Here is a 12,672-nt window from a genome sequence, read left to right as displayed (position 1 = left end):
GCAATCTTGCTCCTCACATAACCATGAGAGCTGAGGTGAGCGCAAATCTCTTCCGACATGTTGTACACATGTCCGTTGTGTCTTCCATAAGCGTCTCTCTGCGCGGGCTCTTCGTGGTGAGCTGGTCCAGGACTCAACGACCATAACTGCTTCTGCTTATCGCTAGTGTTGAATCAGAGGTCATGGGGTCAAACGGGGGCTCACCAGTCTATGAGAGACAGCGCCCTCTGGTGGTGAGATGACAATATTTAAAGTTTCTCAGTAAGAGCAACGTGGAAAAGAAGACAAAGGATTCACTAGTGTCCAGAGACACAAATGAATGAGACAGTAGTTTGATTAAAAGAATAAACATTTATATAGATGCCTGCTAATATTTTGAGTCTTTCTTTTAAAAGCATATTCATTATTTCAAACTCAGCGTAAATGAACGACATGAACACATGAATATAACACATTTACATGACTTTTACTAAACTTTGGGGATTTATTTTTTTTCAAGGACTTTTCCAGACCTGGAAATAACCATTTTAAAAATCCATGACTGTTCCAGGTTTTCCATGACCGTAAGAACCCTGGAAGGACCCCTGCTGCTCATGAACATGCAGCATGTCATCATGTGTCGTGTCTGTAGCTCAGCAGCGTCGTGTCTGTAGCTCAGCAGCGTCGTGTCTGTAGCTCGTGTTGTGTCTGTAGTTCAGCAGCGTCGTGTCTGTAGCTCAGCAGCGTCGTGTCTGTAGCTCGTGTTGTGTCTGTAGCTCGTGTTGTGTCTGTAGTTCAGCAGCGTTGTGTCTGTAGCTCGTGTTGTGTCTGTAGTTCAGCAGTGCCATGTCTGTAGCTCAGCAGCGTCGTGTCTGTAGCTCAGCAGCGTCGTGTCTGTAGCTCAGCAGTGTTGTGTCTGTAGCTCAGCAGCGTCGTGTCTGTAGCTCAGCAGCGTCGTGTCTGTAGCTCAGCAGTGTTGTGTCTGTAGCTCAGCAGCGTCGTGTCTGTAGCTCAGCAGCGTCGTGTCTGTAGCTCAGCAGCGTTGTGTCTGTAGCTCAGCAGTGTTGTGTCTATAGCTCAGCAGCGTCGTGTCTGTAGCTCAGCAGTGTTGTGTCTGTAGCTCAGCAGTGTTGTGTCTGTAGCTCAGCAGCATCGTGTCTGTAGCTCGTGTTGTGTCTGTAGTTCAGCAGTGTTGTGTCTGTAGTTCAGCAGTGTTGTGTCTGTAGTTCAGCAGTGCCATGTCTGTAGCTCAGCAGCGTCGTGTCTGTAGCTCAGCAGTGTTGTGTCTGTAGCTCAGCAGCGTCGTGTCTGTAGTTCAGCAGAGTCGTGTCTGTAGTTCAGCAGAGTCGTGTCTGTAGCTCAGCAGTGTTGTGTCTGTAGCTCAGCAGCGTCGTGTCTGTAGCTCAGCAGCGTCGTGTCTGTAGCTCAGCAGTGTTGTGTCTGTAGCTCAGCAGCGTTGTGTCTGTAGCTCAGCAGCGTCGTGTCTGTAGCTCAGCAGTGTTGTGTCTGTAGCTCAGCAGCGTCGTGTCTGTAGCTCAGCAGCGTTGTGTCTGTAGCTCAGCAGCGTTGTGTCTGTAGCTCAGCAGTGTTGTGTCTGTAGCTCAGCAGCGTCGTGTCTGTAGCTCAGCAGCGTTGTGTCTGTAGCTCAGCAGCGTCGTGTCTGTAGCTCAGCAGTGTTGTGTCTGTAGCTCAGCAGCGTCGTGTCTGTAGCTCAGCAGCGTCGTGTCTGTAGCTCAGCAGTGTTGTGTCTGTAGCTCAGCAGCGTCGTGTCTGTAGCTCAGCAGCGTCGTGTCTGTAGCTCAGCAGCGTTGTGTCTGTAGCTCAGCAGCGTCGTGTCTGTAGCTCAGCAGTGTTGTGTCTGTAGCTCAGCAGCGTCGTGTCTGTAGCTCAGCAGCGTTGTGTCTGTAGCTCAGCAGCGTCGTGTCTGTAGCTCAGCAGCGTCGTGTCAGCGTTGTGTCTGTAGCTCAGCAGCGTCGTGTCTGTAGCTCAGCAGTGTTGTGTCTGTAGCTCAGCAGCGTTGTGTCTGTAGCTCAGCAGCGTCGTGTCAGCGTCGTGTCTGTAGCTCAGCAGCGTCGTGTCTGTAGCTCAGCAGCGGCCCATGAAAAGAGGTCCGTGGTATGAAAGGATCATCTTACATATATTAGCAGTACATCTTTAATATTTGCACAAACAAATCACACAGAAGGAAACTGCTATGTACAACGGTTTATTTTTGATTTGCAAAACATCTGACAAAAATAACATTACATAAACACCAATTTATAATAGAAAAAAGAAGATCTTTGAAAGAAACAAACAAAAAAGACAAAAGATTAATTGCATTTACAATAGAATTTAAGTGACTGGACTTTTCTCATGATAATTGGAGCCGTTTCCCGCTCATGGCGAGCAGCTTCAGATCGTATGTTAAAACATAACATTAAGTGCTTTTGTTGGTTAGGCATTTTAATTGAGAGTGGCATGATTTGGGTTCACAATAAAGGGGGCGGATTAATGCCAAATTCTAATTTACTCTCATAGAAAATCAATGCACGGCTGGCTGAGTACTAAGAGGCCGATCTCACACTCGGGTCATTGGCGTGAAGCCGGATCCTCCGTCAGGTCCCACTACGGCACACAGCTCAGGTAGAGGTGACCATGTTCCAGTATTCACTGAGCAATAAAGAGTATCTTATTCATTCAGTGTTTACCTGAAGCAGTTTGACATGAATACAAAATAAACTTGGTTTAAATTCACTAAAGTGAGTAGTTCTCCGTTATTAGGACACTATGATCTAAAGGACTTGTTTCCCAGAGCTCCACTGAGTTGTGCGTGTCTGAAGCCCAGGAGGAGGTCATGACCTCACGGTGGGGCTCAGGAACGCACAACTTGGCGGCGCTCCAGATAAAAGCAGCATTGCATGGATGTTGAGGATTCCCCTTGTTAGACCACACACACGGCGGGGAATGATGAAGGTGCAGGAGCCGACCTCAGGACAGGAGAGGGTTTGGGGGATGAACGGGCCAGCAGGAGGGGCGAGAAGGCGTCTGCAGAGCTCGGAGCTAGCGGCGCCTCCTGCTGCCACGCAGCCGGCAGGCGGCCGCTTCGCAACGGCTCTCCTCCAGTTTGACCTCCAGAACTACGAAGATACGCTCCTTATCAGCAGCATGGCAATCAGATTAATTGCATCGGTTGCTAAAAGAATTAGCCAGATATCCAAAAGGACAAAGATGCAGAGAAAGATGTTGTTTTTGGAGTAAATACACCCTCACCCAGCCCTGGTGGTCAGAGTGCAGGCACTATATTAAAAACACTCCCGGTATTTTGTGCGTAAAAAAAAATGAAAAGGCAATGCTAAGTCTGAGAAGAAAAAACTGTACAAAAACCCCCCCCAAAAAACTATGACTTCATTAGCTGGACTCTCCCAAATCTGTGAGATATCTCTGAGGTAATCATTGAAGTATGACTCATTAGACAGCAATAAATACCAACATGAATACAAATATTACAAAAGTAAAAACAGAGGCAAATGCTTAATGCTAAAGCAAAATCTGAGCTAAAAGAGGTAGGTTTTTAGGTAGATTATGGTGTACATCCATTGTGAACACTCCTTTCTGTAAGAGCTAAATTAAGTTGATTCCATTACAATCCCTGTCTGAAGGGAAGAACAAACAACAACAACAACAACAACAACAACAACCACAGAAGACCCGAGGCCTTCGTCTGGGACAGACAACCGTTTTCAATGACTTGTGTTCTGACAGACAGGATTTGTAATGGGAATAGTTCTACAAAAAAACTTTAAAAAATGTCGACTAATATAATAAACCGTAAAGCTTGCTGGTGATCGTGTACCATGAGTCGTGTATTGCCGGACGTGTTGCTGTGTTACGTTGCCAATTGGGAGGAAATCTCCCCAAAGAGAGAATTTGTGGTAGATTTCCATTGACGTGGTTTTCCAGTATTCTCAACAGCTAACGGTTAAAAACGTACAGATTCTCAGCAGCCTGCCATGGTGGCGCCGGACAGGAAGCTCTGGGGAGGCTCCATTTACCGTACAATTCGGGTTATAAGCCGCTACTTTTTTCCTCAACTTTGAACCGTGCGGCTTAAATATCGGTGCGGCTAATTTGTGGATTTTTCCGATTCTAAATTTAGCAGCAGTTGCAGAGACATGCTAGCTAGCGAGCGTTGGGTAGCGAGCGTTGGGTAGTAAGTGTTTGGTAGTAAGCGTTAGCTCGCTAGCGAGCGTTGGGTAGCTAGCTTTGGCTAGCGAGCGCTAGCTAGCGACTCAGTAGCAGCAGCAACAGCGGCTTGTTTAAGATTACATACAACTTTTTTGCGCCGTATAACCCGCAATTCACGGTAGATGCAACTGTATTTGAGCCTATTTACTGAGCAAAATCTACTATTCATCCATATATATATATATATATATATATATATATATATATATATATATATATGTATGACGCATCCACCAGACTCTTCCTGTCGGGTCTCAAACCCCGGTGACCCTGCTCTTCTGTGGAGGGAACTCTCCCTGTGGCACTTACAATGTTCATCAAGTCTCCCGCTGTATAAACACACACATCAAACCTGCCTCTCCATCTGAACAACTATGTAGAACTAAATCAAACCCCATGTCTGCATACAGAAGTATGCATTCAGAGAAAATCAACATGGAGACCTTTCAAACACTTCATTCGTCAGTGTTGAGTAACCGAGCACATCACAGCCTCCTCTAGCCGACATGCTGCACTCTGGACCCTGAACTCCTTACAGTTCAATCACAACGGGGATTCGTGGGGCGCATGGAAGTATGTCTCCTTATGAGCATGTGAATATGCAAACATGTAAAAACGACGAGACGACCTCTGCTCTGCAGATCGCCTCCGTCACTGACTGATGAAGAGCCCCATGAAGGAGGAAGGGTGAACGCATTAAAGCAACGCTCCACAACCCTCGCCTCCTCTAGGATCAGAGAGATCCTCGTCTGCGCTCAAGAGGCCTTCTGGCCAATCACAGGACGGCAAATAAAAGACAAAGACAAACATTTAGACTCACGCCGTTGCTGCGAATGACTTCTTTTATGCCGAGATGCTCATCTGAACGTGGCGAGAATTTGACAAAACACTTCTTTGGGGAATTGTCTGGATATATAATATATAAAAAAAACATGTCATCTCATATCATGTGGCCATAGTCCCACATGCAGCGAGCCTACATTACTGGCCTCTAAACCAAAGCGGTTAAATTCTCCTGGCAGTTTGGTTTATGAGCCACGAGCTGCCGTCGGATGAAGCCTAAGCTAAAGATGACTGACAGCACTTTGACAGCGAAGGCAGATGAGCCTTCACATCCAAGCTTATCTCCCAGAGCCATGGAGGAATAGCATATGAGTTTAGGAGGTTATATAATGAGGGTCTCCAAGGCTCTGTAATGGATCAGGTGTACAACTAGCTTAGTGATCTATATGGCTTATATTAGAGAGCAGCGTGGTACGTTTAGCTCGTCCTCTTGAAAAAATGAACCTTGGAAATTATCTACCCACCACTAAACAGATAATAATTTGACCGAGTCAAATACACAAGCAATCCCTGTTTTAGCCATTTCTAACTCTTACCAAAAAGAAAACAAGATCAAAGTCAAAACAAAACGAGGAGAGTGTCTCAGAACATAGTGATAATAGAGCAAAAACAGAAAAGGGTCAATATTGTATTTGCATATATATTTTTCAAAAAGAATTAGCAGTGAGAAATATCCATGTAGCCCTATGTACAGCGGGGGACATATTATATATATATATATATATATATATATATATATATATATATATATATATATATATATATATATATATATATATATATATATATATATATATATATATATGTATTTGTATACCTGGTATTTACACAATGCAGCCACTAGAGGGCAGCGCAGCACACGTCACCACACAGGAGGGCCGGGCCCGCCCACATTCTAGAAAGTCCACTTCCTGTCAGAAACAAAGGGGTTTGATATCTGGAGGTCTGAAGCAGCTCCCAGCGCTCCGCACATGGAGCTCACTGTGCTAATGAGGAACAATTCATGGAATTGTTTTTAAAAAGTGAAATGACGTATAAAAAAAAGAAAAAGAAAGAAAGAAATATCAATTGCAATTACATCAGTATATATGCCAATTCCAAGTATGGTATGCAGCTATATATTTACAAGGCAGGCCCCTTGCTTTGGCCTCAATGTACTATTCCAGTTAGATTTGGCATCTTAGCCCTTTAACATCGGTGATAACATATGTAGATACGGTGTATATCAATACATGGGTCGAGTAAAAGGGTGATAACAGTGCTTACATACATGTGGTAGTAATTAACTATTTACAGGAGACAAACAAACAAAAGAGTAGACTAATGAAAACAACTATTTCAAAAGAGTCACAAGCCACAATGCAGGCTTGGTTTGATTGACAGTTAGCGGGGTAATAGCAGCTAACACATGTAGTGGCTAGTTCTCACCCCACAGTCCTCTCCGCCTCTTGACTGCAGGCGCGGTCGGTCCTCTGCAGGCCGAGCCGTGAGGCCGAGCCGCGAAGCAGCGGGGTTACGTTTAGGTACCGGAAGCTTTTTGAGAAAGTAGCAGACCACACCTTTGGTGAAAGGCAGAAGGCGTGTTGGAACGGTACGAGTCATATGCATACGCTGCATGGAGAGAAGCAGATGAACAACGACATCAAGTTGAAATATCAAACACTCAAAGTAATGTGCAGGCACTGCTTTTGCACTGATAAACTGAAGTCATCCGTACTGAGTCTAAATGGTTGTGTAGAAGTTACTGTTCCACATGATGTAAAACAACAAAGAGGTAGCTCTGACAGCTAAATGAATAACTGAGTATGTTGATGTGGTGTCCGCTTCAAGCAGCAGGTTGTTGGTTTAAACACGGACACAAACACTGTAGATAGGCAGAAGTTGTTTGTTTGTATGCATGCATGCATGTGTGTGTATGTATGTATGTATAGTGTAATTTGTATTATTTACTACGTCTCCCTACATCTGCTTGCTCTCCGTACAACCTTGGTCTTTATGCCAAGATAGACTTCTTCACCCCCCCCCCCTCCCCTCCCCTCCCCCCCCCCCCCCCCCCCCCCTCCCCTCCACCCCCCCGCGTGGCGGTCCAGCGGCTCTAGGAGACCTCGCTGCCGAACACCTCCAGCACCAGTGGGGTGAGCTGCATGCTGTGCTCCGGCTGGAAGGAGAGGGAGCGGTACTGCTTGGAGTGCTCCTCGTTGAGGCTGCGCAGGTCGGCCAGCTTCTGGATCATCTTGGCGTACAGCAGCCGCTCCCCCGGGTGGTGCAGCTGGATGTAGGCCTGCAGGGTCTCGGACAGCTGGTCCTGCAGGGCCTCGATCCGCGCGTGGTCCTGCACACCTGGGCGGTCTGCGGGAGGAGAGGCTCCTTGTTACGCAACCCTCATTAACTGTTGCAGGATTGAATACGAACGTCAAGAATGCGATGGAATAATATTCATCCCATAAAACAAGTTTAAATTGTAAATTAACATTAAATTGCATGTTCTGTGCTTTTATTTCTACTGTTCTGGTCAGGTGGCTAATTTTAGATCGAGGAGAGCGCTTCTGATAAATAATGAGGACACACACACATAGTTTAGTAAAACCATAAAATTCACAAATTATTGAAATGAAGTACCTGAATACTGTACTAACAATAATCAGTGGTGTCAATCAGTCAAGTAATGCCGCGTATCATAACATGCTTATCTTTTCACAGCATTAATAATGAACTAATATAAATGATTAATGAAAACAAGATATGAGAGTTTCCCTACTGTTCTAACTATGATGAAGGGAACCACACACACACACACACACACACACACACACACACACACACACACAGTAAGTTATGTTGACAGACAAATAATCCCTAAATAAAACATTGACGTTGATCTTTGGCCAAAACAGAAGCGACGATGAGACTCGTCTCCACCCCTCCATCCCTCAGCCGGCCGGTACCTGGAGACAGCAGGCAGATGGCCATCAGCAGCACGTGCTCCTCCTCCTGCAGGTTCAGCTTCTTCAGGCCCACCTGGAACTTCACCAGCGGCTCCAGCAGGTCCAGAGTGTGTCCGGCTGCAGAGGAGCAACACAGTCAGTTCACAGCCAGTTCCTCCGGACGGCCGGGAGGAGGAACGCCCCTCAGGGGACGTCCCGCTCGGTCGCTCACATTCCCTTTGCCGGTTGGAAGAGTCTCTGGTGAGGACTTGTTCTCGCATGCTGTGCGTTCATACACTGCACATACTTTGCACTTTCTTCATCATTTCATTTCCTAAATTATTACGCTTTACTGTTTTGTTGTATATATTCAGTATTTTGCATTTGTGATATTATTTGTGATATTTTTAATTTTAGTGATTTAGTTGCTTGATACTGTGACAAACACATGTCCCCTCTGGGATAAATAAAGTATACATCTATCTATCTTTTTTTAACTACCCGTTGATAATCTCAGTATCTGCATGTCTTATGGGATTGTTTGAAGCAGATGCATAAACAATAATGATCAGAAGTCGTCATTGATCCACTTCCTCCTTTAATGCTGCTGTGCACTACATGGGGTCTTAACCTTTCTAGTTCATACATGATTACTCACGTTTTCTTCTACAATTATTTTGGTTAATAAAATATAAAATGGTAACTTTGGTATTTTTCAACCTGGATCCTATTTTTAAAGCAGAGACGAGAGAAGCTCTGCAGAGACAATCCATGTCCACAATATGTGCTCGTTATTGATTTTTCATTACAGACACGTTGGTCCCTTAAGGTGAAGGCTGACGCTTTTATAGTGAAAGGTATTACTTTGATCGATATAGAAACTCTGGACTTGTTTAATGATCCTCTGCGGTGAATAGAACTGCATACACATTTCACTTATGAACCGCACCTGTGAAACGAGGGGCAGAATTCATTTGAAACCTGGTCCCAGAGAGGAGTCTTGGTGTGAATGCCTCAGTCCCTGTGGAACGCGAGCGTCTTTCCTTCAGGGCACACGAGCTGACGAGCTTCAACAATAACTCGTCTTCACAGCAGCTGCACTGACCTTTGGTGACGTCGCTGATCTGGTATTTGAAGTCCGGCCCCCCGCAGCTCCAGGACATGTCCTCCAGGTTGAAGCTCTGATTAGAGCGAAGCATGATCACCTCGATGGCGCTGGACTTGAGCAGAGCGATCTGGTCCTCTGCAGTCAGCTCCCTGCAGGGCGGAGAGCACGGCCGTTAGGAGACGCTCAGCGTGCAATATTAATAAACACATTAATAAACATCCTCAAAGAACCAGAATCATGTGCAGCTGAACAGCAAGAAACTAGCTTTCAATATCTCAGGATGACATTTTGATTCTTGGGGTTGATTTGATTTAAAAAAAGAGTCCAAATTCAAAATTGATTGTCAATAAAAATATGTATTTATATATTCTATAGAAGAGGGAAACTATCAGCGACCTCGGACACTAAAACCATAATTACACGTCGTACTTTTGGAGACAGTTTAGAAGTTGTGAATCGATTCAGAATCAAATGAGATCATTACAAAGTAAAATAATGACCATAAATCAGACTCGTCCCTGTCCTCCAGCAGTGTCTCTTCCTAGAGGAGGGACCCTGAGCAGACATGAGCTGAGACCTGCAGGTCTGCATGGAGTCTGCAGTTCAGGAGAGGAGGCTTAGGGAGCAGATCATGAGTGGACAAACATTCCAAAGGTAATGCGACCACGTCCGTCACCCGCCGCCTGCAGGAATGACAACTTTCAGGAAATACAGGTCCCGGCTCGTCGCCTCGGCTCTCAGGTGACCCCGCCTGTCCCTCACCTGAGAGAGAGACACCTGAGAGACAGACACCTGAGAGAGAGAGACCTCAGAGAGAGAGACCTGAGAGAGAGACACCTGAGAGAGAGACCTGAGAGAGAGAGACCTAAGAGAGAGAGACCTGAGAGAGAGACACCTGAGAGAGAGAGACCTGAGAGAGAGACCTGAGAGAGAGAGACCTAAGAGAGAGAGACACCTGAGAGAGAGAGACCTGAGAGAGAGACCTGAGAGAGAGACCTGAGAGAGAGAGACCTAAGAGAGAGAGACCTGAGAGAGAGAGACCTGAGAGACAGACACCTGAGAGAGAGAGACCTAAGAGAGAGAGACCTGAGAGAGAGAGACCTGAGAGACAGACACCTGAGAGAGAGAGACCTGAGAGACAGACACCTGAGAGAGAGAGACCTGAGAGAGAGACACCTGAGAGAGAGATACCTGAGAGAGAGAGACACCTGAGAGAGACAGACACCTGAGAGAGAGACCTGAGAGAGAGACACCTGAGAGAGAGAGACACCTGAGAGAGACAGACACCTGAGAGAGACAGACACCTGAGAGACAAACACCTGAGAGAGAGACACCTGAGAGAGAGAGACCTGAGAGAGAGACACCTGAGAGAGAGAGACACCTGAGAGAGAGACACCTAAGAGAGAGAGACCTGAGAGAGACAGACACCTGAGAGACAGACACCTGAGAGAGAGACCTAAGAGAGAGAGACAAACACCTGAGAGAGAGACACCTGAGAGAGAGACACCTGAGAGAGAGAGACACCTGAGAGAGAGACACCTAAGAGAGAGAGACCTGAGAGAGACAGACACCTGAGAGAGAGACACCTGAGAGAGAGACACCTGAGAGAGAGAGACACCTAAGAGAGAGAGACCTGAGAGAGAGAGACCTGAGAGAGAGACACCTGAGAGAGAGACACCTAAGAGAGAGACCTGAGAGAGACAGACACCTGAGAGAGAGACACCTGAGAGACAGACACCTGAGAGAGAGACAAACACCTGAGAGAGAGACACCTGAGAGAGAGACACCTGAGATGCCCTGGAGCCATTCAGACTTTGAGACGAAAGAAATCACACACCTTTACAACTGTTCTCCAAAAGGTGACACAATCACTTACTAACACACTTAAAGGCCTGACCTGCACAGCAGCAACATCTCCGTGGCCAATGTGTAACCAGGTCCAGCGGAGGAGCAACACAACACAACAACATCTTCATAATGCGTCAGCTATCTGTGGTATATGGTGCATCAGTAATCTCTGCCCTTTAGACCACCACTGGGGCACAATATCGACTGATCAGGCAGAACAACAAGCGGCCGTACAAAGTCTTCAACGCACATTTAGGTAAAGAGTCACATGGAAATAAACTACAACCACGTAATCGTTCCTCCAATATCCGCCCAAAACATGTTTGGTGAGGTCACAGTGACCTTTGACCCCCAAAGTCTAAGCAGCTCGATCCTTGAGACAACATGAAGGACGAGCCCACAACATAACGCAGCACAGCCATGTTCTGGGATGGAACTACACCGGGAGGTGTTCGGGACATCCCGTCTGTATCCGTGTGGTTTTATTTATTCAGACTTCAACATTTGTTCTCTATGCAATCTGAAGATCCACAAATATTATCATATCAGAGAGTCAAAGACTTAAATACAGAGAAGCTCAGAAGAATGTGCCTTCTCTGCACACACACACCTGAACCCAGGGATCATCTTGGCGAAGCCGATGACCTTCTGGATGCTGTAGGAGACCAGGTCCGCCAGGTGCGGCAGCATGGAGAAGCTGGAGCCGTCCTCCTCGCTGGAGTCGGGGCTGCTGCCCTGCTCGTGGTACATCATCAGCAGGTTGTTGAAGTTCATCTTGGTGTCGACCGACTCTGTGGTGGGAGGAGAAGAGCACGACGACACCTCACTACCCCTCCGTGAATGGGCCGAGACCACCGAGACACGTGGAGGACAGAGGGGCTTGTTGATGGAACGGTGATCTGAAAGTACGCGGCCGTGAGATGAAAGACGACAGCTACGACAACACGGGTCGCCACAGCGCTGGTTTAGCGCCGCTGGTTTAGCGCCGCTGGTCCCCGCTGAGCGTCGGCGCGAGGCCGTGTGAGGACGTGCGAGGCCGTGTGAGGACGTGCGCCTCCCTCTGTTTGCTCCATTAGCGACAGATGCATTAATGAACCGAAGTGCACTGCTGGGAGTCAGGTGTCTGCAGGTTATTCACAGAATGTCTACTGGATTCTCAGTAAAGCAGCGGAACAGTTCAGACACCAGCATGCAAACACTGAGCGCCTCATCAACTCCTCACAACAGGTTCACCTCTGTGTGTTTATATATATATATATATATAGCTATATATACACACACACACATACACATGTGTGTGTGTGTGTGTGTGTGCATGCGTATTTACGTGTGTGTGCGTATGCGTGTGTGTGTGTGTGTGTGTGCATGTATGTGCGTATTTATGTGTGTGTGTGTGTTACCTGGAGAGTGACTGAAGGAGTCGGAGGAGGCGTCAGACAGAGAGTGGAGTGACGCCGCTCTACTGGCGCTCCGTGTCACCGGTCCTTCACGCACAGGAGGCTGACAACGGGAGAACATTTAGAGGTTGGAATATTTTGTGTTTCATGTTTCAACAGACAGGGTTCATACACATTCTGACAATGGGTTCATGACTTTTCCATGAGCAAGCATTTAGTGAAGTCTGGGTGTAAACAGTAAAAAGTGAGTAAATGTAGTATTTAAACTAACAATGAGAATACAAAGCATACAGTAAACCTTAAATGACTCAAATGAATGAGACAATAGTTTGATTAAAAGAATAAA

The 12,672-nt window shown here is 46.4% G+C and overlaps 1 protein-coding gene across 1 annotated transcript in view; it reads right to left on the bottom strand.

Annotated features, from left to right (window-relative positions):
• Positions 1-7,144: 7,144 nt before the first annotated feature.
• LOC306736573 (vitamin D3 receptor B) overlaps positions 7,145-12,672 on the bottom strand; it is a gene marked incomplete at both ends in the record, with an annotated part of 8,318 nt that continues 2,790 nt past the window's right edge. The window contains 5 exons of the mRNA XM_079218220.1: positions 7,145-7,398; positions 7,995-8,111; positions 9,079-9,230; positions 11,540-11,720; positions 12,330-12,429. Of these exons, the coding sequence (XP_079074346.1) occupies positions 7,145-7,398; positions 7,995-8,111; positions 9,079-9,230; positions 11,540-11,720; positions 12,330-12,429 (804 nt within the window). The remainder of the gene's footprint in view (positions 7,399-7,994; positions 8,112-9,078; positions 9,231-11,539; positions 11,721-12,329; positions 12,430-12,672) is intronic.

This window comes from Taurulus bubalis (genome assembly GCF_910589615.1).
Source record: "Taurulus bubalis genome assembly, chromosome: 5".
NCBI lineage: Eukaryota > Metazoa > Chordata > Actinopteri > Perciformes > Cottidae > Taurulus > Taurulus bubalis.
The sequence above is the reverse complement of the archived record's forward strand: the minus strand, read 5'-3'. Positions and strand labels throughout refer to the sequence as shown.